This window comes from Oreochromis niloticus, linkage group LG16, assembly GCF_001858045.2.
Source record: "Oreochromis niloticus isolate F11D_XX linkage group LG16, O_niloticus_UMD_NMBU, whole genome shotgun sequence".
Classification (NCBI taxonomy): domain Eukaryota; kingdom Metazoa; phylum Chordata; class Actinopteri; order Cichliformes; family Cichlidae; genus Oreochromis; species Oreochromis niloticus.
In genome coordinates, this window is record NC_031987.2 from 5,248,121 (window position 1) to 5,275,587 (window position 27,467).

General features: G+C 38.9%; 2 protein-coding genes across 7 annotated transcripts in view; one reads left to right on the forward strand and one right to left on the reverse strand.

The window, feature by feature from the left end:
- The window catches only part of LOC100707882 (probable serine/threonine-protein kinase kinX), a 13,068-nt gene extending 5,456 nt beyond the window's left edge, over nucleotides 1–7,612 (forward strand). The window contains exons 2-6 of the mRNA XM_005450462.4: nucleotides 77–178; nucleotides 2,707–2,763; nucleotides 3,767–3,859; nucleotides 4,157–4,342; nucleotides 4,498–7,612. Of these exons, the coding sequence (XP_005450519.1) occupies nucleotides 77–178; nucleotides 2,707–2,763; nucleotides 3,767–3,859; nucleotides 4,157–4,342; nucleotides 4,498–4,629 (570 nt within the window). The 3' untranslated portion in view covers nucleotides 4,630–7,612. The remainder of the gene's footprint in view (nucleotides 1–76; nucleotides 179–2,706; nucleotides 2,764–3,766; nucleotides 3,860–4,156; nucleotides 4,343–4,497) is intronic.
- obsl1b (obscurin like cytoskeletal adaptor 1b) overlaps nucleotides 7,444–27,467 on the reverse strand; it is a 41,415-nt gene continuing 21,391 nt past the window's right edge. For 5 of the 6 annotated variants that reach the window (XM_025903789.1, XM_025903788.1, XM_025903787.1 and 2 more), the window contains 19 exons: nucleotides 26,522–26,782; nucleotides 25,776–26,051; nucleotides 23,995–24,267; nucleotides 23,403–23,678; nucleotides 23,048–23,323; nucleotides 22,230–22,505; nucleotides 21,846–22,121; nucleotides 21,470–21,736; nucleotides 21,099–21,365; nucleotides 20,727–20,996; nucleotides 19,967–20,233; nucleotides 18,719–18,985; nucleotides 18,036–18,148; nucleotides 17,676–17,829; nucleotides 16,020–16,181; nucleotides 15,793–15,897; nucleotides 15,203–15,469; nucleotides 13,082–13,351; nucleotides 7,444–10,559 (listed from right to left, as the gene is read on the reverse strand). In XM_025903789.1, the coding sequence (XP_025759574.1) occupies nucleotides 10,549–10,559; nucleotides 13,082–13,351; nucleotides 15,203–15,469; nucleotides 15,793–15,897; nucleotides 16,020–16,181; nucleotides 17,676–17,829; nucleotides 18,036–18,148; nucleotides 18,719–18,985; nucleotides 19,967–20,233; nucleotides 20,727–20,996; nucleotides 21,099–21,365; nucleotides 21,470–21,736; nucleotides 21,846–22,121; nucleotides 22,230–22,505; nucleotides 23,048–23,323; nucleotides 23,403–23,678; nucleotides 23,995–24,267; nucleotides 25,776–26,051; nucleotides 26,522–26,782 (4,334 nt within the window). In that variant the 3' untranslated portion in view covers nucleotides 7,444–10,548. The remainder of the gene's footprint in view (nucleotides 10,560–13,081; nucleotides 13,352–15,202; nucleotides 15,470–15,792; nucleotides 15,898–16,019; nucleotides 16,182–17,675; nucleotides 17,830–18,035; nucleotides 18,149–18,718; nucleotides 18,986–19,966; nucleotides 20,234–20,726; nucleotides 20,997–21,098; nucleotides 21,366–21,469; nucleotides 21,737–21,845; nucleotides 22,122–22,229; nucleotides 22,506–23,047; nucleotides 23,324–23,402; nucleotides 23,679–23,994; nucleotides 24,268–25,775; nucleotides 26,052–26,521; nucleotides 26,783–27,467) is intronic. The other variant, XM_025903784.1, reaches the window with a different exon arrangement.

A 27,467-nucleotide genomic window follows, 5' to 3' on the forward strand; every position in this document is an offset into this window, starting at 1 on the left:
TGTTGTATTTGAAACTTCACTTCAAAAATGTTTTTGCCTCACACAGCTTAGGTCTAAACTGTGTGCTCTTCTTCAGCTGCCAGGAGAACCACTGCTCCCACAGATAGAATCAAATGATGAAGGGAAAATCTGTGTGGTCATTGATTTGGACGAAACACTAGTGCATAGTTCATTTAAGGTAAGCCTGTGACTGTTATCTCATAATTTCGTATACTGTATACTCCATGCTTCAGTGGGAAAATAATCAACCACTCACAAAAGTTTTCATATCTATACTAATCAAAGATATTCAGAAACTATAAAGAAAAAAAACAAAAAAAAAAAACAAGATTCTTGTCCACACAGCTACTTTAAAGTCATTGTTTATAGGATATGTATTTATAATAGTCACTGTTAATGTGGAGATGCTGTTAAAGTAAAAAGTTAATTTAGTCCATAAAACAACAACAACACATAAAACATCAACATGCCAACTTGAGAGTTTACGCTGTTGGATTTGTAACTTGAGACACATGATTGCTGAGTCTTTCGTGTGTGTGTGTGTGTGTGTGTGTGTGTGTGTGAACGCTGCTATCTCTGTCTGTAGAAATTGCTTCAATCATAGGTTCATTTTTATTTCATTTTTATCTGCTGATGGTTTGAATGCTAACATCCTATTCATGTGTCTTCACTGTTCTGAGAAAATTTCAAATGGATATAGGCTTATATAAAGAGAGAGTCAAAATGCATATACACTAGAGCAGGGGTGGGCAATCTCAGTCCACGAGGGCCAGTGTCCCTGCAGGTTTTAGATCTCACCTTGGGTCAACACACCTGAATCACATGATTAGTTCGTTACCAGGCCTCTGGAGAACTTCAGGACATGTTGAGGAGCTAATTTAGCCATTTAAATCAGCTGTGATGGTTCGAGGACACATCTAAAACCTGCAGGGACACCGGCCCTCGTGGACTGAGATTGCCCACCCCTGCACTAGAGTATACAATATAAAATACAGCCCTTTAAAGATGTATTGGAATAGTCTTCACAGCAAATGTTTGGGTTTTTTTAATTACTCCTTTTACTCATTACTTTATTTGGATTACAATGATTCTGTAGACCTTCTTACATTCTTGGCCTTGGTTCACATGGACCCTCTTGCTCTTATTTCTATTTGGCTTCCATATTAAAGCAATTGGTCTTGCCAAGAAAAAAAAAACATACAAAGGAGACACATGATTGGTACAAATTTAGGAGAGACACAACATATTTTATATTTTTCACAATCCAGATCCAGCCTTCAACATAAAACCCCAAGATCTTAGGAAATGAATATTAGATTTTATAGAAAGAAAAGTAAATTTGTCTTCTATAGAACAGCTACATAAAATTCATATTTACATAAACTATTTTGTGAAACTGTGTTACTGCATTCATGAGTGTTGATATACTGTATTGTGTGTTTTTAATGAAGTATCATGCAGCTTCTTTCGGTCTGTTTGATACCTTGTATGGTAGCATTCAGTGAACAAAGTAATCAATGCCAGAAGTCGAGGCTCCTGTATCACGACAAATTATGTAATGAATGCCGCGTGCTGTTTAGTCCTTCTGCGGTCACAGCCTGTCCTGAAAGATGTCACCGGATATTAGTGTCGGCTAAACGGGGTCAGACCTCCTCTGAGCTCCATGTTTAACACAACGCGGAGTGTAAAAGTCGCTGTTACTTTGACACATGAACTGCTTTAAGAGTTCCTTATATTTGAAAGGAAGAGTGGGGGTTTTTTGACAAAAAGCTGCTAAAATTAATATAATAATGAAATGAAGTTAGCTTTGGGTGCACAGTGATTGATCTGGAAGAAATCTCAGTGGCCTTCTCTACTGTGGTTTAGAAAATCTTACCATTAAATGGTCAAACAGTTACATCAAACATGAAAGAAAATAATAATAACGTATAAAAGAAATGTATGGATGTTTAGTCAAATGCATAAGAATTTGTATGCAAAGTGTTACTACACAGTTCGAGCCACAAAAGAACATAATAATGCAAATTAAATCAATGTAATATAGAGGTAGATATAAAGTATCAAGTTTAAAAAAAATGCATTGCAGTATAATCACCCTAACTGTTTACCACTGAAGGTGAGAAACAAACCAGTGTTGTCTATACTGGGGTGGTGAAATGCTTGGAAGTTGTTGAAGTGTTCTGGTTAGCTCACACAGCCTGCTCGCTGTAAACTGATGGAGAGCAGATCTAAAAGAGGATGGAGTTGGAGCTGCTGCTATTGCTGGTGGAATTTCCTTGAGAATAACGACAATGTTTTATTAACTTTGTCTGCCATTAGAATACATAATCAAAATCATTTGCACTATTTGCTGCTGCAGGAAATAGAAAAATCCCGTGCACGTGAATGCATACTAACAGCTTCTGGATATACTCAATCTGTCTTACTTGCATTACCTCATAGTATACCAATTTAGGCCATGGTGTTATACCTTATATGGAGTACACTTGCAATGATGCTGATATCTGAGAAGCAGCCTTCTCACTTTCTGTAGTGCCTATGTTTCAGTAATCGATGGGAGAAGAATCCGTTTATTCAGTGTTTGTGCTGCTCAGAGGCGGCTGGCACAACATTTTTGCTCAATTTGTTGCTGTCATTCTTTTCTCTGTTTCAAAGAGTTCTTTGGATATTATAAGTTAAAGGTTTTTTTGCTTTTGTTTCAAACAGCCAGTGAACAATGCAGATTTTATCATTCCAGTGGAAATTGATGGAACAGTTCATCAGGTAGGAACTTTATCTGCTGAAGTTACTATTTGCTGCTATAGTAAATTTGACATTACAGGGGACCCTAAAGCTCTGAGAATTTTTTTTTTTTTTTTCCATGCACTCACCATCACTGTTGTAAACATCAAACACAGACGTTTATCCTTGCTTCAGTTTGCACGCGAAGCAGTGCACACGCAGCCTGACAGAGCTGTAGCCCTCTCTGTTGATGGCTCCAAGCAGCAGGTGCCTATTTCAGTGGCCTGACGAAATGAAGGAAGCTTGGCAGGCTTCTCAGAAAACACAGCCATTAATCTCAGTATGCTGTGCATATTATGTACGGGGCTCACTGGGATGGCATTACCTTTCCCCTACCGGCTTTAAATGGCAACTGCAGTCTGTTGAGCTTGGCCAGAAGAAAGAAGAGCTTTCCAAAGGCCTGGGTCTGTTTCAAGTAATCCAGGATAGGCTTGTTAAAGTGGGGAAAGCCTATTCGGGATGACTTGGTTCAGAAACAAGGCCACCAGCATCTCAGTGGAGGTAGATATAGAGTTTTATTAAGGTGCTTCTGCTATGTTTTATTGCACATATTATTTCTTCTTTATGTAATGCCAATAATGGCATATGTAGCTGTAGACATCACTTTTCATTAAGGGATATTTTTGCTAAAAGGAGAACTGACATGTTTAGTGGCTGTTTTTATATTCACTTCAGTTTATTTACAGCAGTTGTTTTAAGAATCTTTATGTTGTAAGGTAAAGCAAGAACCACGATCAGACTATTCACTATGTGAGATCACATGGTGACAGTGGGGAGGAGGAACTCCCTTTTAAGAGGAAGTGATATCCAACACAGCCAGGTTCAGGGAGGGGTAGACTTTTTTTCCCCCCAAGATTTTACTAACACACTAGATCTGAACTACAGTGGTTATTTACATGTGTTGTCCTTTGAGCTTTTTGTGGTCAGAATCTGTCTCTAATAGCAGCACCGATTCTGCATTTATTTATTTTTCTCCTGCACTCAGGTGTACGTGTTAAAGAGACCCCACGTTGATGAATTCCTAAAGAGGATGGGAGAAATGTTTGAGTGTGTTCTGTTCACCGCAAGCTTGTCAAAGGTATGTCGTCATCCTTTATGACCAAAACATTACACTTAGGATTACTGGAGGAAAAGACTCATTTTGTGAGTGATCTACAGACGGCATAAGAAACTTGTGATATTGGTTAGGCGAATGTGCAAATTTTAACCTCTAACCTCTTTTATTATTCTTTTTTTGTTAAATTCATATTTTTGTAAGTTTAGTTTCAGACTGCTATAATAACCTTGTAGTTATCTCATGGACTTGCATTAAACCACTTGGAGGATAAAGTTACGAGATGGCAAATCCAGTTTTGTTTTGGTATTGCTTCTATAGTATGCCGATCCTGTGTCAGACCTGTTGGATAAATGGGGGGCCTTCCGGAGCCGTCTTTTCCGGGAAGCTTGTGTCTTCCACAAAGGAAACTACGTAAAAGACCTGAGCCGTTTAGGAAGAGACCTCAACAAGGTTATCATCTTAGACAACTCCCCAGCCTCCTACATCTTCCACCCCGAAAATGCAGTAGGTCATTTAGATTTCTTTGTGCAACACACTCAAACACTGTTATTCACAGAAAAGTCTTACATTTCCATCTGAGTTTTTGGGGCGGGGGGGGTAGTGGACTATCTAAAAGAATTTCTAATCCCACCATCTGCTACTTTTGTCCACACCTCCAGGTTCCTGTAGCATCCTGGTTTAATGACATGTCAGACACTGAGCTCCTCGATCTTATCCCGTTCTTTGAGAGACTAAGCAAGGTGGACGACATCTATGACATTCTCAGACATCAGAGTACTTCACAGAGTTAACAGAGGCGGGATACTAGGATGAAGATGAGCACCAGCGGCTGTCATCCGGGGGCCACGGAGGCTGGTGGGCAGAAGGCTCCACAGTGCTTCCCAATACAAGGACCACACTGCAATAAAGGGCTGTCATTTAATCTAAGATACTCACAGCAATACTGCATACAAAGTGACAGCAGCCTTCCAGCTGGGTTGAGTGCTGCTGTACAGGCCGTTGACCTGAACGCTGTGACAGATCTGTTTTTCTTTTTTGTGAAGTCCAAGATGTGATTAAATGACTTCTGGAGATGTCTTTTGCAGTGCAGCTAGCGTGTTGTTGTTGTCGTTTTGTGACAGCACTGACCTTTGTAAGTTTGCTGTAAAGCTAGATTGTGTGAACAGTTGTTCAGCGTCGTTCTACGAATTCACCCCTATGAGTCATTTTAATGTCAGTGAAGCAAAAGCATTTGAAGTTTTCACACAGCAAATAACACATCACTGAAGACTGTAGCTCAAATCCCGCTGAGCTAATATATATATACAAAAAAACATTCATCTTGTATTGCTTATTTTGATGTTTTCTAAATGTTGTATATTTTACTGTATGTCTTTGAAAAGCTTTGAATAGAATATACCGTTTAATGTAGCACTTGCTTTTACGTGTAAAAGACGTTTTTCTTTATTCATCTTTTTTTGCAATAGAAAAAAAATATCCATTAGTCTGCTGTTAGTGAATATACACTGCTCCAGAAAATTGAGGGAATGCTCATCACAGTCCATCTGGTAAGGAAGCAGGAACCAATGAATCCATTGCACCTACTTAAATCAAAGCTGCGACAGCTACACTGGAGAGATGACAACAAGACAACCGACAAAAAGTGAGCATTTTTCTTTAGTTTTGCTTTTTGTTACTGTCATTACTGGTAGCATGAGAGCAGCTCATTCAGGTTGCACAGGTAGTCCAGCTTCTCCAGAATGCTCCAGCATCCGTAGATGCTAATACAAGAATCTTTGCTATGTCTGCCAACGCAGTCTCAATAGTGTGGAGGCGATATCAAGAGATGGTTCTTTACACAAGGAGAGCTGGATTATGCTGATTATGCGGCTTAGCAAAAGGGCCGGTATCGTCTTCTTCTGCAAGAAGGAACAGGAAGAGCATTGCCAAAATGGCCTCTAAACTTTGGAGGTCCACCACTGGCACCACATTCTCTTCACAGATGACAGCAGTTGACACTGAGCATGTTTTTAAGATGTGACAGAGTCTGATACTGTGGTGAGCATCAGCCAGGATGGCTGGTGTGGCAGTGGTTTAGTGATGATCTAGGGAGGCGCTTCCATGGAGGGTCACACAGACCTCCATGTGTTCTTGAACCGTACCTTGATCATTGTTAAGGATAAAGTTCTCAGAGCCACTCTCAGATGTTATGTAGGTGCAGTGAAAGACAATGGCCGGCCTCATGTAGCCATGGAGTGGATCTCACATTCACCAGAAGATGACTCCAGCTGAGAAATTGTCGTACATCTGATGCTGTGACCTATCACCACAGACTCTTCAGGAACTCGATGACGTGATCTAAATCTAGGAAAAGATCATCCAGCACACTGTAGACCATCTCACCAGGAGCACGAGTTGGATTGCCTATGATCTCCATTTTAAGGAGTAACGTCCTCAGTCTGTCGAGCAGGTGGGCACTGGAGAGCATGGACCCCTTTTGTGTCCTTGTAAACACAGAAACCCAAGAATTCTTCTTCGTTCATTAGAAAGTCACCTAGGATTTTCAGATTGATACCATGGATGCTTCGGCTAGGAGGCTGAGGGGTAGCACTGGTGGCCAGAAATATTTTTATTAACTAACTTTATTTAAAGGTCTCATAGTGCTGATGATTCTGGTTTCACGTGACTCACCTGATTTTAAAATAACATTTTATTTTTCAAATGCAAAGTAAGTGTTCCCCTAATTTCTTTGAGCAGTGTAGTTTTTATTCCGTTACTAAATCCTAGTGGAATATGTGAAAATCATTTTAGAAGATGTTTCAGACTGTATATAACAGATGGGTGCAGCTTTAGGGTCTAAAAGTGAAGCAGAAATTCCTCAAACTTGCATTTTTTTTTATTTCTCTCTCGACGCATGGGACTTTACAAAACAATGGGTGATGTCATGAGAGCTACATCCATCTTTTATATACAGTTTATGGTTATGCAGTTCCAGGCACCAACACCAGGTTCTTTTATTTTGCAATTTCAACCTGTAAGGCTTGTAAAGCTTAGTCAGGCTTTGTTGTACTGTATATGCAGATGGGTGACAAAGGAAAAACCAGTGTCAGGTTTCTCAGTAAGAACGACTTCACCATCAATTTAATTAGTTCCTTCAACTCTAGTGGATAGGATAACACTCTGCTAAATGATATTACCTCATTTGGTGTTTTGTTGTTGTTATGGAGAGAGTTGTCAAACATGCCAGCCCCAAATCTTCCTTAGTTATTCACTTGGGTTAAGATGTTATCACTGCAAAGTCCAAAGTATGATTTATATATTTTCAGTATGGAAGAAACCAACAGTTTAAAAATGTGTTATTCAGAGGATCACTTTTATAGAATAATAGCTTTGAAATGTTTTTTTTTCCCCCTTTTAATGGAGTAAGGTGCCCAAACTCTGCCAGAGGTACAAGAGCCACAGCAAGAGTCCAGGGTTCAGGTTTTTCCTTTAATTTGTCACCCACTGTTTAGCTCTGGAGTAGCATTAAGAAGCTGATTTACACCACACTGACTGAAGTTCACACACACACGTGTACAACAGCAAAAGTGAGTGAGGCTATTTTTGTTTTGTGGGGGGGGGGTTTGTTTTTTTTTTTTGTATATACGTTTATCAGGATTTTATTGTCATCTAGTTTTAATGTTTTTCTGAGTTATCACTTGTGTTGGCCATCAGTAATGTAATATTTGATGCTGTCTTGGAAAAGTTTGATTTGACTTTGATGCCTACTGTCAGTAAACTTGAATGTGGCGTGTACGACCTTATCGATCTGTATATTCAGTTTGATTTGAGGGGAATTTGCCGCATGTGCTCAAATCCCGATTTTGTATTTGTGTGTGAGGATTTCAGAGTGATTGCATTAGTTTATCTCTATTAGTTTTACTTTAAACAAAAGAAAAACTGTAATCTGTCTTGAAGTATTCATTTATCTTTTGGAACATATGCAACAAGATGACTCGTCTCAAGTAAAGAAGCTGGTTTAAATGAGCACGTTCCTTCAACTGCAGCTAATAACAGTCAACACTGGGGAAAAAAGACGAGATACTTTCACCTTCCATCAATAAAGCATGTTTTATTGAAACGGTCATATTTCACTACAGTACTTGACTTCACATTCCTCACACTCAACATAACATATAAGATCAAGTCGAAAGGAAAAAATGGAATATGGAACAGGTTTGATATGAAAACGGCAATCGTTCTCCACTCGACAAACGCAATACCCACACGATAAAACCATTTGGTAAATCAAGCATGCCCTGATCATCAGTCAAGGTGATCAGATGTTTTTCTTTCTTTCATTTTGGCCCAGTATATTTACATTACAAGCCGTTTGCTGCAAGACAGAAAGCTCTTTATTCAAAGTTTCCATGAAAACCTTTAAAAAAAAAAAAAAAAAAAATTTCTTTACAATGAACCAATGATGGAAACATTTATTGCGCTGACACAAAAACCAACTGGTCATACCCATAAACTGCATATAAAAGATGGGCGTTCAATGGACTTTCAGGTATGAAGAAGTATTTTTAATGTTTTACCGCGCGGCGGCTACTCTGATTGCAGAAAGAGTTATGGATCTATAAAAGTCTTAAGTGTCCTCAGAAGTCCTCAAATTCCTTCCTATGTGACTCAACATTTTCCTGATTGGCTGAATCAACTGCTTGATTTAGAGCATATTGAATACAGTACTAAATTATAGTTGTTATGGCTCGAATATAAGATAAAACACAGTATTCTCATTGGCTAATGACCTCTCACTTTTCAGACCAGTTCCAGAGGCGGGAAATGACTAAATGCAATTACTGTTACTGTACTTAAGTCAAATTTTCAGATATTTGTGCTTTTGAGTATTTATTTTTCTGATGACTTTTTACATTTAATGTATTTTCTACTCCTTCCATTTTCAAAACAGGCTCGTTATTTAGGTGTGGGGAGTCATTATTTCTTACTTATTTCCTACTGCACGCTTTAAAACATTAAGCCAGTTTACATAACAAGTAAATTGGAGAATCCATCACCAATGCTTATTGTGCAAAAAGAGATAAAGAGAGAAAAAGGCAAAATAAGCAGAAACCCACAGTCACGGGTTAACGTGGACATTCATGGTGCAGATGTTCATAAGTGCTGAAGAGTAACGGGCATAAGGGGAGCAATGTTTGGTTTTGTTAAGTGGCAGGTAATTTAAAAAGCAGCATTTCCAACAGTCCAACAAATATCAGCAAAAGCACAAACTTTGGACTTCAACGCGTCTGCTAGTTAAAGCTACACCTGCTTCAGATAACTCACCCAGAGATGGATTCGTGGACATGTCCATCATGTATATCATGGATACATCGTGTACCATCTCATACACGATGTTTTCCTGAATTATCTTTTTGTGAAATGTCCTGTACAAGACATTAAAGTATAGTAACTTTGTGTATTTCAAAGTTTAGCGAGGGCCATGCTGGTTAGTAAAAGGACTGTGGTGAAGTTGAAAGTAATAGACTATGTTGGAACAGTGCAGAGCAGCCATGATCTGCTTGGTCAGTGTAACAGAGTAACAGGCATGAATTTAAGCTGATGATTCACTGTACCGTGCACTACTCCAACCAATCCTAGGGTTCATCCACCTGCCAAATCCCACTTTAACAAATGACTGTTAAGGTGTGGAAGTATTTTATTATTTTTTAATTCCCTTTGTTTTTCTTTGTTTAGGCTCTACATGCAGATTTTCAAACTGAGTACATTGGGTACATGCTCTTATTTCATTAATATTATTTTATTATATTATTAATGGAGTTCTGTTAGCTTTACACAAAATAGCTAGCAGAAATGTCACCTGAGAAGCTACTTTTTGCTTTCATATTTGGGTACATTTCAGAGCCTGTAATGTTTTCACTTTTACTTAAGTAAAGAAGCTGAATCAGTAGTTGAACTTTCATCAGGGAATTTTTAACACAAGTATCTGTACTTCTGCTTAAGTGATGAATGTGAGTACTTTTGCCACCTCTGCCAGTGGGTTACATCATGTTGGGTAAGTCCATCTTTTATATGCAGTCTGTTCTCATACTTCATTCTGGTGTTTCTGTTTTCTAAACCAAAAGTAAAAGTCTCTGCCACAACATACACACAAAAACATGCTGTAATAAAATAAGGGGAACCTAAAATTAATGTATAATGTTAGTTTTCTAATGGAAAAGGCCTACCAATGTGTGTATACAGACACACATTGAAAGTTTTAATTTTTGCTTTACATACATTATATTCCAAATCTCTTTCGAGTTGCTGTTGTTGGGTTACTTTAACACTAATGATGCTTAAAGGAACTAACCAGAGACTTTAAGTTAGAGGATTTTAATCAGATTTTTATTTCATTTCATTCTAATTTATTTGGCACAAATACACATTCATCTTAAGCTTTCATAACCCAGTTAACCCAGTCAAACCACTTTCACATTGGACATTATTTACAACGAAACTGCAGTTTTATATAACAACAAAAAACTCTTTGTAAATGTTCTCACATGCTGGCAAATGTTGTCATTAAAATGATGACATGATTAAATGAACTGCATGAAAATCCATCACAACCCTGTTTAAGCCACGTTTACAGACTGTATTTAAATATATAAGCAATTTCAGTGGTACATTTTGAGCCACCAGTATAATAATTAAGCCACATCAAGGTGATTGCAGAGCAGGGATTTCACTCAGTGATCACCTGTGAAGCAGAGGAAAAAATTACTTTGAAGTCCAGAGCAACAAAGTCTTACAGATGTTTCAGCGAGGCTCGCCATATTTTATTTTTTAATATAATTAAACATAACTCTGACCATTCTAGACAAGCGCCTGTTTCAAAGAAGTGGTCCCTTTCAGTAAGTGGTTTTATCTGATACCCCAAAAGTACTGCCATGACAGATGAACTGGAGAACCCCCTCTCATGTTTAAATGAGTTCCCATGAAGTCATTTTATACTGGAACTGGACTATTTTCAGCTTTCCACTCTTACTCTTACCATTGAGATTCAGATTACCATTTACGAGCTATGACTCGCAAACTGTCTCCACTGTTTATTGCTAACTATTAGCTTACCATCACAACCATGTGTGCACTACTTAGGTACCACCCCAAAAATGCTGTTCATCACGTTTATTGGCCAGTTTTTAAGTATTAATGTTTAGCTAACACATTTGTTGACTGTTAGATAAAACTAAGGATAATCTGGAGTTAAATGATACTGTTAGCTATTCTTAACATAGCTTCTCCACATACCAAGCAGTCTGGTGTACCATTAGCCAACAATTTGAATTGTTAATCTTAGATTTAGCCAATAATTTTCAGCTCTTTAGTGACAAATCTGTTTCAGCTTTATTTATCTATATTGTTGGATGATAATTTCATGCTAGCATATTTTTAATTAATAAACCTTTTTATTCACAGTTGATGCTAACTATATCAACCATCCTTTTATGTTTTCTTTTCCACTTTATTTTTCTATTGCATAACCATTACATAGAACAGTAATTCTAAACCAAGGATAAAAGTAACCCCTAACACAGTGTGAGCAGAAAACTGTGGATCATAGATTGCATATAAAAGAAAGATGCAGTTTTAGGATTGAAACGCGAAGATAATGCCTGTGGGAAAAAATGACCATTGTTCCCTTGATCTTGTTCTGAGACCTCAACGAATACTTTGATAAGATTAAGAGCTAATTTCAAATCTTATTTAATACAAAATGATCTGCATTTAAAAAAAATATAATACCCATTCTAGTCAAACAGGAGGATAAACAGATCATGCCAGCCTACTTACTGTATGACCTGCTAGCCTACTTCCCTCAGTTTCAGACTCCTCACTTTTCACTGCGATGGTTCAAGCTTCTATTGAGTCTGCTTCGTTCTTTGATTAGATTAGATTAAACTAGACTACATCAGCCTTTTTTTTTTTTCCTTGGCAGAATGTCATCTTGCATACACGAGGAAATACATTATGTAATATAATACATAAACACTCATTTACAATTTCACCTATTGCAATTTATTACTTTATGCAATAATTCATACCTATTTATCTTAAAATTTGGAACTCTGTGCCTTTTTCCTGAAGGCATAAACTTATAATTAAACCCCAAAGGGAATACTTTTACCCCTGGGTAAAAATTACTTTTCTAAATAAGACTGATTCTTCTTTTATACGTTTTATTTAAGATTTTAAGAGACACAAGATCTGAAATTATGCAGTGTTTGCAAAAAAACACCCCAAACCTACCTACATGTCATGTGAAAGAGTAATAATTTTTTGCCTTCCATAATACCAACAATTTAAGCTTTCATTTTACAAAAGTAATCCACACATTTCTAATGATTTCTGAAGTCCGAGACCTGAAGGCAATCACATATATTGTAAGACCCAAATGTAGACACAGCTATCATGTGAGCAAAATTTAACTTATTATAACACAATCAGAGCAAATCCATTTACCTCCCCAGTGTTTTAATTGCCTTGACTTTTCCTACTCATGCATGGGTTCTGCTCATGTTGCAATCTGCCCTCTTTTTAAAGCTGAGTGAATTTCTGACAGTTTTACTGCCTGAACATAGCACACATTCATTTAAAAGGCGACATAATAAAACTAAAAATAGTTTAACCTACTCCTGCTTCGTCGGGTGCGTGCTCCATTTTGCTTGACCTACATGCCTGTTGATGGACTGCCACCATAAACACCCTATATTGATAATAGAACGCAGCACCCTGGGCGCCAAACATTTACTGTTTTTATTGCTTTGTGCTGTATATACCACGCCAAGTCATGCAACATACTTTAAATACGCCACATGGGCAGTTTGTTTTGTTCACCTGCAAATCTGCAGTTTCATTTCATGGCAAAGAAAACATAATGTTACTATTACACTCAAACATCATTTTCTCCTCCAACTGCGCATCATTACACTTTCTATATTTTGTTTCTTTGCATTCGAATGGGGCAAATTCGAGACTTTGTTATTACCTCCATCTAGTGGTTCAGGTGTCAATTACACCACCAGGTTTTAAATTGCATGTTTAACCAGCTAGAGCATAACTTTTACAGCACATAATAATAATCTATAATATTAAAGGTTGTCTGTAGCCATATTTTGAGAATGACGCTGCGGCCCTCTATGAATCATATAAAGTCATTTCAAATATACAAATAAAGCTACTAAAATACTGCCTCTTAAAAACTGCCATTATTCTACTTACTCACTATCCGCAGCTGGGCTTTGCTCTTTGTTTTCCCAGCTGTGAACTCTACCACGCCATTCATTTCCGGAGAGGTCTGCCTGAGAGTCAACCTGTGCACTGTGCCCATCTTCTCCAGGCGTACCCGAGAGCTCGGCTGCAAAGGCTCCCCATTCAGAGTCCACACGGGGGATTTGAAGACAGGAGCTGAGACCTCACATTCAAAGCAGGCCTCATCAGGAGCCATGACTTCCACATCTTTAAGCTCTCGGACCAACAATAAAGACAGGGCTGGGTAAGGGCACGAGAGAGAGAACGGTTAACTGTTTTAACCTATGAATACACATTTTTAAGAAGATGTCTCAGTCTGAGCAGAAAAGTTAAAACAAAGGAGGCAAAACATCCATCACTCCAGTTTTTTTAGCCCCAATTCATCCAATTCAGGGTCACAGAGAGGCTGGAGCTCATCCTAGCTGTCATAGGCCAAGGCACCCTATCTTACTTCACAAGGTAGGAAGTAGACCGTTAACTCTTTGAGGAGGCTGACACCTACTGGTTAAAAACAAAACAACAGAGGGTCGCTCTCTCTCACTATGTGTGTATATATATATATTTACACATACTATATATATTATAATATTAATATTGGAATATATATATATATAATATTAATTTATATTGTAATTTTAAAAACATTGTATTTCCCTTAGTTTTCTGATCATTAATGAACCAAAATGCATGATAAAATGTATGCTATGGTAATTAAACCCCAATTAAGAAAACTGTTTTTAAAAATTATTTAATTACAGAGCAGTGCACCAAAATAAACTGTGAAGGAAAAAACATTGAAAAATCAACCAAATATGAACAAAGGCCCCCCAGATCCCCTGAGAATCAGCTCATTTATGTCCAATAATTTCTGTCTATTTAATAAAACTATAAATTTTTCACAGGCCCTGGAACTACAGTGAGGAGGCTGAAAAAAATGATTTTTTTGACAGTTTTTTTTTTTTTTTTACAGCATTTGAGTGCTCTCATAAATTCATAAGTACAGAATACAGCCACACGAAATTTTCAAGACTGAAAAACTGTGACCAGATTTTACAGCCACACAGTCAAAAAATCAAGCTATAATCTTAATTGTTCAAGATTTTATTCTATAATCAACTCTGAACATCAGTATCCAAGGCGATATTATAGGTTCACTAGCCAAAGTGAGGCTAACACAAACATCCAGAGCACTGAATGTCAAACTACAATATATTCAACAATCTTTTTATCAGTGTTGCTGCTGCATACTAATTAGCAGTTAAGAGGCTGGATGGATGATTTTTTAAAATTACAATAGTCAATGTCTTATATCAAAGAGCCCGGCTGATATTTTTAACGTCAGATTATGTTGCCAAGAAACGTCTCGTGTTTTTGCCTTTTGGATCATCATCATCATTATTATTACATTGCTTGCCTGAAAGTTAAATAAGGCCTACTTTTGAAAAAATCTTTCTTTAACTGTTCCCATATTTACAAAGCAGCGCCACAGTAGATTTGCCCTCCCAGGAATAACCTACAAGGGGTTCTTCTGCTGGCCGTGCTCTCATTCTGTTCTCAAACAGGACTCTTTCATGATTTAGGCAAATGTGTAAACCACTACACTATGAAATCAGTGTAGAATCAAGTCAGTGTAGATGATTTTAATTTGCCAATTTGGGGACGTATCTATGAACATTACTTTATATCACCCGTGGTCAAGTTAAACAAGGTAATTGTGAAATTAAAACAGATTGACTCCTATATAAAAATGTGCCCTGATATTACACCTTTCACAAAATAAAAAATTACATGTGGTAACTCTGCTTTTCCAGTAGGTGGCACTATCTGGTTATATATGCACACAGTATTTGCTGTTGCTACTATAAGAGAGGGATTTTATCCTGTTACAGCTCCAATAACAGACTCTGGGGGGAAGGGGTGACAAAAATGTAAGTCCTGACATTTGTCAATGGCACAGAAATAAAAACAGACCTAGTAAAGGTGGTACATGCCTACATAACAATATCCTGCTAAAAGAACTAGACCTAACTTTTAGTAAGATGTCATTTGTGTGCACCGATGATGTTAAGCTTTAATGAAAAAGCCTCTTACCCTCCACTGTCAGTTTTGCAGAGCAAGTATAATCTCCAACCTGCACACTGTATGTGCCCTCATCATCTAGCGCCACCTGCTGGATGATCAGCTTGCGATAACATCCTTCGCTGCAGATCTCGAAGCGTTCAGAGGGCAGGATGACATTGCTGCCTTTGTACCAGCGGATGCTACATCTGGGGTTGGACACTGTGCAGTCCAAGATCACACGGCTCTTCTCAAGGGCCGTCTTGTCTTGCAGAGGTTTTACAATACTGACTGGAAGCTCTGAAAGGGAAGGAATGTAGTTTAAATATGGGTCTTATTGAAATCACAACACACTGAGGTAGACACCGTAACCTACCTCACCTCGCTTTAATGATTAGAAAATACATATTTCATTTATTAAATACATGCACTAGAGACAGGAAATGTGAAGCTAAATATTGATTGCATTGAAAAAATGAAATTTTACTGTTGTTGGTTTTCAAGAAACCTGTTTAGTTGGATTAACTGAGCAAAAACCATTGAATTAACCCCCCAAAACTTAAGGATCATCAGGTTGCCCCAGTATGGTTTATTTTCTAATTAGTTAGTAATTATTTAAATACCTTCCACCTCCAAGTAAGCAACAGATTCAATGTGCCTCGCCACAAATTTAATCTCTCCAGAGTCCTCTGCTCGCACGTTGCACATGAGAAGAAAATGTTTTGTCCCTGAAATGAGAAAAATTGTGAAACATTTGTTATAAAAAATTTTTTTCAAGTTCTCAAGTTTTCTTTCTGGTTAAAGCCTAAAATGTATTTTTGTTTGTTTGTTTGTTTTTGTTTTTGCAAACCTTCCTGGCGGATCTTAATGGTGCTGGTGGGCTGTATCCGCTCCCCATTTTTGTACCATTCCCCCGGCACATCCTCCACTGAGATCTCACAAACAAACACGGCGTTTTCATCCTCCTGGATGTCCAGGTCCTCAAGGCCCTGGAGGATCACCAGCTCACGCTCTGTAGAATTCAAATTTAAAACATATGTATATATAAATACATATGTATACATATATATATATACATATTTAAGATTACAGTGGAATCCTCATTCACACATCCAGCAGTCACAGAACATATAAATGTTGCAGGCAGATGGCAGCATTGTGCTGTAAAGCTGAAAAGTTTGTAAAGCTGAAAGCCAGGTCTAGAATGCAGTTTCAACTCTTTCCTAAACCAACATGGCCATAATTACCAGCCACAGCCAGCAGTACTAATAATTTATTATTAATCATTAATTACTTATTAACTTTCCAATCTAATTAGTAATAATAGCCTAATAGCACTTTTGGGGCTACAATTATGAACATTTTATTGGAACAATATTTTTGTATAGCTAAGTGTTTCATTTTTACTCAAATACAGAAACTTGTAACTAATGTGTTTTTATATGTAGCTCTGACTCTATAAATATTATTCTGATGGTATCCACACTGTGTTCTTCTTAAACATTAAGAGAACTTTATTATATGCAAATGTAAAAATATGGAGCACCTGGCACACCTACACAGCTGTTTTCTATTTCCTTCATTAAACAAGCTAGCAATAAGCAGGTGCAAAAAAGGTAACAACTCTGAACAGAACTCCAACTCTGAAACTAGCAAACTAGCAACCTTTTTTGATAACTAAGTGAGCAACATGTTTTAGCTGTAAGCAGACATTAGATAACATAAGCTAAAAGCATCAATGAAATTAGAAAGAAGCAGAAAGAAACATGGAAGCAGGAGCGCTAGCTATAGCAGTTGTATCAAGCAAAGCTAATTTAACTGTAAAGGGAGCATTGACATTTGATAAAAATATCTCACTGCTTTTTAAACTTCTGTCAAATAGATTGAACAATCTTGCAAAGAATCTTGCAAAAAGCATCAAGTAAGTACATTTTTCAAGCAACGGTGCAAAACATATTTACTCTAATGCTTCAGCGTGGCCTTTAGCCAATCACCTAAATAAAATATCCTGAGATTGAGGGAGTTAGTGAGGTTATTGCTAACTGCTAACTAAAGCTTGGCTTGTTTGCCTTGCAAATAATTGGTGATTGATGGTATAATGTCCAGCTATACCAGCATAGATACTAATAATCCGGCACGTGGGCTTTATAAGTGTTGAAGCAACAGGTGATTCTTGTTGAATACACCGGCTACAGCTGTGTAGCACTCAGGTTCCAAGCCATCTAACAGTGTCTGGTCATAGTTTAGAAGATGACCTTGGTAGTAATTGAGTAATTCTGAATAAAAATGCCAAACCATTTGACGTGGCACTGTAGTGAGTAGTGCAAGTCATCATTCTAGTTTTTGTAAAGTCCTTATTGCAAAAAACACCTCATCACCATCTCATAATATCGCTTATTATCAAAACTATATAAATTTAGGACCAGTAACAGTTTTTTTTAAACCTACAACTGCTTTAATACTTGATTGCCATCAAGTCGGTATCATTTTACACAGTAGACTGTACCATAGACTTCCACAGTGCAGGATGTAGCTGCATCTCCTGCATCGCAGGTATACACGCCAGAATCACTGACTTGGCATTTCATGATCTGGAGAAACCGCTTCCTTCCCATTGCATAAATGCGCAAGTCTTTGCTGGTCTTCACCTCAGCCCCGTCCTGAAAATTATAAGAAAACACAAAATAAAACAAACAAATGCAGTAAAATTTTACTTTGAACATTCTGCAGAGATCAAGAGTTGGTTTTGGGAAATTACTTTAAAAAAAAAACTTTTAATAACAGTGTTTTCAGGGTGTTTTTTTCTGTGGTCTTTTGTCAGTATCACAAATGTTGCCAGTAAAGAATAAATAGAAAAATCACCAACCTTCATCCATTTCACATCCACGTTGTGTCTTGACAGCTCACACTCGATGGAGATTACTGCCCCTTCAGGGAACCTCTGGTTGTCCAGTTTTCTGAAAATGGTCACTGGGGGCTCTGGTGCAGAAAGAGATTACTTAACAACCAAAATCCTGCTTAAATTTCTTCAAAGGCATTGCTGCTCAAAATTAAAGTAACCTTTACGAGTAACTTATATGGACTCATTGCGATGACATTTTTATCCAATTGTCATCCACAGCATTTCATACCGAGCTCAAAGGGATGATGCATACTGAGTGACTGGGTATGGAGTGGATTATTTTACAGCATGAGGTTAAAATGACACCTGACAGAAAAGACTCAACCGAGCCATTGCTTTTCACTTGGTTGTGCTAGGCCAATTTGTGTTTGTAACACGAGCCCAGATAAAGGCAATGGTAGCAGTGCTGTCAATCCATTCTGTTACATGCCTCCACTAATTGGCACATGGCCAGTGTTGAGTGGACCACTTTAGCTACCAGTTTAAGGTCACAACAAAATGAGTAAAGTTGCAGTTTGCCTGCTGTGGACGGAAGTACATAATAAACTGGCCTGGATTACTTACATAATTATTGAGCTTAACAGTTGAGCAATTTGCAATCATTATCGCAAAGCTGCTTCTCTTTACGATTTCTCAAAAGTACCTACCCTTTACAACAAGCCTTGCAGAGGTCTTCAGATTCTCTATGCAGAACACAAAGGTGCCAGTGTCTTCTACTGACAGGTTAGAGATAGTAAGGCTGTGGACTTGTCCTTTTGCGCTCATACGGAAGTGATTAGTTGGCTTAAGCTTGAGTCCGTTTCTCATCCATGTGCCCGGGACATTGGGATGGGACACCTCTACCTCGAAAGAAGCTGTTTCCCTCTCTGTGGTTTTAATGTCACTCAGTCCCCTCTTGATTGTGATTTTTCGAGCTACAGAGGCATCAAAGCGAGAAAAGTCATGTTTGAGAGACTGGGAACCTAACACAGGCATTTTCATTTCAGGCATTTAGCGCTGAGCAGACATGGCGTCCTTTTATAGTCGGAGAACAGGCGTGGAGTCTTTTTGGTGCACAGCGGTTAAACAATACAAGCTGGCACATACACAAGCCATTTGAGCACTGGGCTTTATGCAAAAGCCCAGTGCACTTTGGAAGGGCCAACATTTTTCACTTATTCTAACACAGACACACATTCCCTGTGGAAAAAAAGGAGTGTTTATTTTGGAGACCTGATGACAACAACCTCAGTTTTGAAGGCCAGGGTGTAAATTTAGATGCAATAGGAGGAGATCCAAATTCATAGGAGGTGCCAACAGCAGCCTGAAGTACCGACTTTCCCCTTCCCACCCACACTAGTGTTGAAAGAACAGCCTTTAATTCACCCACTGGCCTGTGGTTCATAAGACTACGAAACACAAGAAGCATCTGCAAAGAAAAACAAGCATAAGTACATCTTAATCACCACAACATGCCCGTTTTACAGTATGCCAGGCCTCAATGCTCTTGAGAAAGTTAAATGACACTTATTCATAGGAATTTTCTATTTTGTTTACAAAATCAAATTATGGGCTGTGAACAGAGGCATCTTTTGATTATCAAGCATTTAACCCTTAGAACAGAATTTTGTGTGTCCTGCCCATGTGTAATTATCAGGGCTTTGTTGATCCTGCGTCACAACAGAAAACCCTGGTCCGAAAGTCAGCTTGGGCTGTAAGGATATCACCTGTTGGATTCCATCATATTTCAGTACAAGTGCCAACCTGGTCCCCAGGTCACTCAAATTACTCTTACTCAGTTAATTGAAATTTGCCTTCACATGAAGCAGTGATGGAGGCTGCGCGTGAGATGGGGTTGTCGGCAACAGTGGTAAACAAACAACAACAGGGCATAGTGAGAACACGTGGGCACTTACGTTCCACTGTGAGCTGGGCTTGTGTGCGGTCATGAAGGGTTTCACAGCTGTAGGTGCCCCGGTCAGACATTGACACTTTGTGGAGGGTGAGACTGTGTTTGCGGCCCTTGTGCTTCAGGGTATACTTGGCCCCAGGGTGGATTAGCACCCCTTGCCTCATCCACCGCACCTCTCCCGAATCCACACTCACCTCCACTTCTAGAGTTGCTTCACTGTATTCTTCAGCTACAACTGGTGTCATTTTCTTACTGAACAGCACCTGTTGCTCTTGAAGTGAATGTTAGGAATTAGTATATAACAGCGTCAACAGTTTTACTGCATCACTTTTATTCCATCACAGTATGCTTAAGTCGTGTATGTGGTTTTTGTTAAGTCTACTGTGAAGCCACACCCAAACCAATGGGAATATGTAAACCAGCAAAGGTGCAAGTTTAAGCACAGAGAATGAGCAAAAAGCTCTGTGGGGCCTTACCCCCTGCAGTGCAATACACGCCAAAACCACTGAGCCACTTGTCTCCGTCAGTAACCAGAGGAATTTTGATATGAGAACCTGTGAGGTGCAAGCTGTCAAAGTCACCTTTTCAATAGTTTGAAGTTGTTTGCATGGAATATGTGTCATATATGCTATTAAAGGTAAACTACTCCACTGAAGCTTGATAGTCACCAGAGAAAGATAAGGAAACTTAATGTTGAATATTCTAACCTCATCATTCAGACAAATTTGTTTGGTAAAGTGTCAATCGCAGGGGCCGCAACTCACCTTGAACCTGTAGTTCTGCCTCTGAAATCAACCCCTCTGCATCAGCTGTCACTCTGCCGCTATCTGAAACCATGCAGTTGTTGATGCAGAGCATGTGGCATAGCCCATTGCTGGAAACCACAGTGCGCTCGTTCAGGGCTACTTGCTTGCCGTTTAAGTGCCACACCAACTTGGTGTCCTCCGGTGAAACCACACACTTAAAAACGGCATCTTCTCCTTCACAGATGATGACATTACGAAGCTCTGCTATGAACTCAATAATACGGGGGGCTGAAAAATATTCATATGAATTGTGAGCTCAAACTTTGCTCATATGTTACAATTGCACATTGGCCAGCATATTGTCTCTCTTAAAGATTTACATGGGCTTACTTTCTACAGTGACAGTGGCTGAAGTCCTGTCATCTGTGGATTCACAGACATATTCTCCACCGTCTTCCTCCATTACTTGGTGGATGGTAAAGCTCCGCTCTCTACCTTGAGCCCTGATTGTGTGCCGACGGCTAGGAGAGATCTCGTGGCCATTTTTTAGCCACTGAACGTCTCCTTTTGGCTTGTTGATCTCACATTGTAACGTAAGGCGGGTTCCCTTTGGAGCCTTGATATTCTCCAACTGTCTGATAAATTTAACCTTCATTTCTGTTGGGCAAAGAAATACAGTTTTAGATCATGCCATCATTTTGACATTTGTAATCAAATACTTAACAAAATGTGACCTCTCTTTCTAAGTGACAAATTCCTACCTTTGACTAAAAGACTGAAATACATCTCATCTGTCTTTACATCACAGACATATTCTCCAGAATCAGACAGCTGCAGAGGATTAATGGTGAGCTTGTGGGTATTACCCACACTGGAGATGTGAATGTTCTCCTCGTTCAATAGTTGGCCATCTTTCAGCCACCGAACATTTGCTCTTTCATGGCTCACAATGGCACACAGTGTGACGCTCTCATTTTCATAGGCTGTGATGCTGTTTGCTTTTTTATTCAGAAACTTGGCTGGCGGCTCTGAGCAAAAATACATTCACAAAGAAGTTGCTTGAAATTCCAAGTGCAAGCATCATTAAACCTAGTCGTATGAAATTCTGACACATCTTTGAACATCATCTTAACTTACCTTGGACCTCTACAATTGTTATCAATTTGTCATCGAGGGCATCGCAAATGTATTCTCCAGAGTCCGAGGGCTGAAGTCCAAAGAGAACAAGCTTCCTCACAACGTCATAGCTGTCAATTTTTACACGAGTATCTGGTTTCAATATCTTGCCGTTCCATAACCACTCAACTGTGGCGTTTGGCCGAGACACTTCACACTCCAAAATAAGATCATCTCCTGCTACCAGTATATGATGCTCTGGGTGGCCTGCATTTCCAATGATCTGCACAGGAGGCTCTGAACAAAAACAAGCACATTATCATTTTGTGTTCAACATAAAGGAAAGACAAGTTGTTAAGTATTATTATTAATATTATTATTAGTATTAAGTATTATTAATATTACCTTTGACAGTGATATAGAAGACCATTTTATCATCCACAGCATCACAGGTATATTCCCCTGAATCTTCAAACCCAGCATTTAGGACAACCAGAGATCGGAAAACACCTTGCTCTTCGATGCAGTATCGCTCATTGTCATCAATAAGCTTGTTATCTTTATACCAGCTGACTGAGGCATTGGCTCTTGAGAGTTCACATACAAGAATAATGTCATCTGATACTAAGAACTGTTTTTCTGTTTTTGCATCTGTTTTTCCAAGAATTTTTACAGGTAATTCTGAAAATGAAGAAAACAGAACATTCCATTTATTGGAACAGAATAATTGCCAGACCATCTGCAAAGGAAATATGTATTCCTTCACTGCTAGCCAGTGGTTGCAGGACAGTCAAGTTATATACGCTCGCAAACTACTCCCCAAATGGTAGTGAAACAGTCTAGAAACCATTTGCCTTCAAAGTAAAAGCTGTGCCTTCTAAAGCAATAATGTCCTACTTTTGTCAATGTTTTCCAAGTTTTACTGCTGCTTGGAGTGTAAATGTAAAGTGTTTGCAGCCAAATCTCTATCTTTCATGCACACTACAGGCAACTGCTTGGTGCTGTTTACCAAGCAGTTGCCTGTTTACAGACAGTACGTCTGTGTTAATTCTACACCATAGATATGTCACAAGCACAAACCCTTCTGAAACCTTAGAGTATAACCTTCCTAGAAATATAACCACACATCACCATCAATGCAGCCTGCCACTTCCATGGGCAACATCATTGGCTCTACATAGATTAACCCCAGAAGCATAATTCAGGCATGAGGCTTAACCTACCTTGCACTATCACACTGAAATCCATTACATCGTCTTTTGCGTCGCAGACATATTGCCCAGCATCTTCCACTGTCAGAGAGTGAATGGTCAACTGACGGATGACGCCATCTTCAAGGATTGTGATGTTTCTAGAGTCTTCGACTTCTTCCCCATTCTTCTTCCAAGTGACTTCAGCATTTGATCTTGAAACCTCGCAGTCTAGAACTAGAGTCTCCCCGGCCATTTTCTCTACTCTACTTGCCATCTTCCGAGGACGAATGAAGCGAACAGGAGGCTCTGTGTATTAAGTGAATCTTAAGTTAGAGTGGATATAGTCTGACATAGCAAGAGCCTTCTTATTATTAAGTTTTATTACCTGCTATGTTTACAAAGAATGTCTTGGAGTCATCCGCTGTGTCGCATACATATTCTGCTGAATCTTTGACGGTGGTTTCAGGTATAATAAGTCTTCTGTAGACACCATCCACCTCCAGAATGAGATTGTCGTTCTCCTCCACCTCGAGTCCATCACGATACCAGCGTACCATTGCATTGGGCCGTGAGATCTCACAGCTTAGTACCATCCTCTCAGAGGTCTGCTGACACAGTTCCATTTCTGACTGACTCGGGGATACAATCTTCACTGGAGGTTCTGAAAGTGAACGGTATCACCCAGCTTTTCAATTAAAACAATACTGCACAATATTGTAAAGGCTTCTGTATGCAGCAGTTAAAATATTTCTCAGCTCTTTGTAGAGCGACAGACCAGAGTTAATTTTACCTTACCTTGGTGGGAGGCCATTTAGATATCAATATTTTAGCCTTAAAACATGTTCTGATGACGCGTGACATTGACTTGTTTGATTTAAATATACCAACCGCCTAATAGGACATTGTGCTAATTTCTCTTGGAACAGTGACAAATCCCCACATAGACACACAGTATCTATAGTGTCAGGTGTTTGTACCTGTGATATTTAGGTGAAAGAATATTGAATCGTCAGCTGTATCACAGACGTATTCTCCAGAATCCTCTACTCCACTAGATAGTATCTTAAGTCGTCGATAAGGCCCTTCTACCTTGAGCTTGATGTTCTCACTCTCTTGAAGCTTTTGACCGTCTTTATACCAGCTGACCACACCGCTGGCACGAGACAGTTCACAGCTCAGAATAATTTCATCGGGGACATGACGGTCAAGGTGGACATCCTCCTTGGGATAGATTATCGTCACAGGAGGTTCTTTGGAGAAAGAGTACAAGTAATTGAAGCTTCATCTGTACACGTAGATACAATCAACAGAATTTATACCGTTAATTGCTAAGATATTAGAGAAGGTTGTGGCTAAGCAGCTTACAGCAGTTTTAGACAAACATAATCTCTTTGACAAATTTCAGTCTGGCTTTCGTAGAGCTCATTCTACTGAAACAGCCCTTCTTAGAGTTTCCAGTGATATTCTGATGCAAAACGATGCGGGAAAGTGTTCTGTACTCCTAATGTTGGATCTCACGTCAGCCTTTGACACCGTTGACCATTACATGTTGCTTGAAAGGCTGAAATACTGGGTTGGTGTATCTGGGTCTGCCTTAGAGTGGTTCTCCTCGTATCTCTATGAACGATACTTTTCTGTGGCGGTCTCTAAGTTCAGGTCATCTTCTACGTCCCTGTCCTATGGTGTGCCACAAGGTTCTGTGCTGGGGCCTTTATTGTTTTTAATATATTTACTTCCTCTCCAGCATGTTTTGAGCCCCTTTGAGGACATCCGCTACCACTGCTACGCAGATGACATCCAGCTATATATGTCTTTTAAACCAGAAGATGTTTCTAAGCTGCAGATTCTAAATGTGTGCTTAGAAACCATCAAAGGTTGGATGGCTGACAACTTCCTCCAACTTAATGAAGAAAAGACTGAAGTCCTTGTATGTGCTCCAGACAGACATGTACCTAACATAATGAATGCTCTTGGTCCTCTTTCAACATTTGTGAAATCGTCTATCAGGAACCTAGGAGTAACCTTTGATTCTGCTCTTACCCTGGACGTTCACGTCAAATCTCTGGTTCGGTCCTGCTTCTATCATTTAAGAAACATTTCTAAACTGAGCCCCATAGTATCTCATACTGAACTGGAGATTGTTATTCATGCATTCATTTCATCACGACTGGACTACTGTAATTCACTGTTTACATGTCTAAACAAAAACTCCCTGGAGCGTCTGCAAATTGTCCAAAATGCTGCAGCAAGGCTTCTGACAAGAACATCTAAGTACTCTCATGTGACACCGTTGCTTATACAGCTGCACTGGCTCCCCGTTGAATTCAGAGTCCATTTTAAGATACTGGTTCTGACATTTAAAGCTCTTCAAGGACAAGCACCAGCCTATATCATTGAACTGTTACAGCCCTATGTCCCTAGTAGGTCCCTGAGGTCTTGTGATCAGGGCCTACTTGTTATTCAGCATACTAGGCTGAAAACCAAGGGTGATAGAGCTTTTGCCACTATGGCCGCCAGACTGTGGAACTCTCTTCTTCAGAACTTAAGATCTGCAGACTCATTGATTGCTTTTAAAAAACAGCTAAAAACACATCTTTTTAGAATTGCATTTTGTTAACTTTGGACTGCTTCTGTTTTATACCTTGTGAAGCACTTTGTGATCTTTTATCTAGAAATGTGCTATATAAATAAAATTTTACTTACTTACTTACTTACTAATTTTCGAATTCTGGACTGTTGTATTTGAGTATTTTATTACCTCGTATGTTAACTTTGAAGACTAAAACGTTGTCTCCTACACGGCATGTGTATGTAGCTGTGTCGGACAGTTGGGCTGAATGTATAATCAGCTTTCTTTTGGTGCCTTCTGCTTGGATTGTAACATTATTGGCTGGTTGCATTTCAGTTCCGTCTTTGTACCATTTGACAACGCCATCAGACCTTGATACTTCACATGACAGAACAAGCTGTTCATGTTCCACAACACTCTGGAAAAGGTCCCTCTCTGGGATATCAGCAAACGTTACCGGTGGTGCTGCAGAAAAAAACAAAAACAAAGCAAATACTAAAATAAGTTTTTGCATGAAGCTAGATCTCATTGTTTATGCTCATGCCGAGGTTTTCACAGCCTAGTCATGCTGATTTTAAGCTTTGCTGTCAAGATAATAACTCCTCACAGACATCAGAAGCATTGGTGGGTGTTAAGCCACATTTGAAGTGATGTAAAAATATATTTACAGCAGTGCACTGATGAAATACTATTTACACAGGTGTGCAGAAAAAAAAGTTCATCAAAATACATGCTGGACACTGAAGACGCTGTCCTAAAATGTAAAGCATGTATACAGAAAGCAGCTAAATGTTTAGACGTTTAAGAAAATCAGCTATGATGGATACAATGATGATCAGGTTTTGCTTTGTTAAGTATTAGAGGTCATGAAGGTGTACAAAACAGAACAGTTAAAACATTTGCCAAGAAAACATGGCCAAAGGAGATCATATCACCTTTCACCTCCACACAGAAATCGTTGAACTCTGAATCATCATCAGTTTTACAATTGTACACGCCAGAGCATGAAGATGTGGCCGATTTCATAACCAGTGTCCTCTTTTTGCTCTCTGAATCAACGTTTAGTTCCGATTCTGGCAAGAGTTTTATTCCATCCTCATTCAAGCAGGTCTGGATTGGAGAATGTGAGATCTCGCACTGTGGTTTTATCAGTCCGCCTGCTTCAAGAGGATTGCTCCTCTCAGCCTCTGGAACAGCTGAGAATCAAACCCATGCTATAGGATTTTCAATTCATTAACAGTAACCAGATAGCAATGGTAAACAGATTTGCTTTTGTTATCCTACACTGTACAACATACTTCAGTTTCTGTAGTCAAGGGTGAGGTATGCCAACAGTGATTTTAATTAATTGATATTTGGCTCCAGAATGTTGCAAATGTTGTTTGGCTGACAGTGAAATCACACCATTATTTTAACATATAGCACTACAATGTAGTTTGTAAAAATAGTGTAGTATGCCTTCTCTCATTCCTAGGGAGTCAGATACTGTTGTGTCAAGACGGGCATCTATCAGGTACCCACAAGTTGTCCTTTGGTGTTGGTGCAGTGACACACTGGGTTTATGGTTCCACCCATAAAGTGGTCTTACTTCAAATTCATAGCATATGGACACTCATAAAGTATGCATTGGCACCATATTTAAACTCAATGGGAAGCATAATTTCTCAGTGGGCATGGCAACTTTTGAGAAAGGGTTTTATTCCAAACCAAGATCTTTTCCTGAACCTAACCATTAGTGTTCAGTGCCTAAACATACAGTCCCAATCAAAAGTTACTTAAAAAATTAAAAAATGGCAAAAAATTATATTTTGCATGGTTGGATCATAACAAGGTTGCAAGTAGAGCCATAATTGCCAACAAGAAGAAACGGGAGTGAGACAA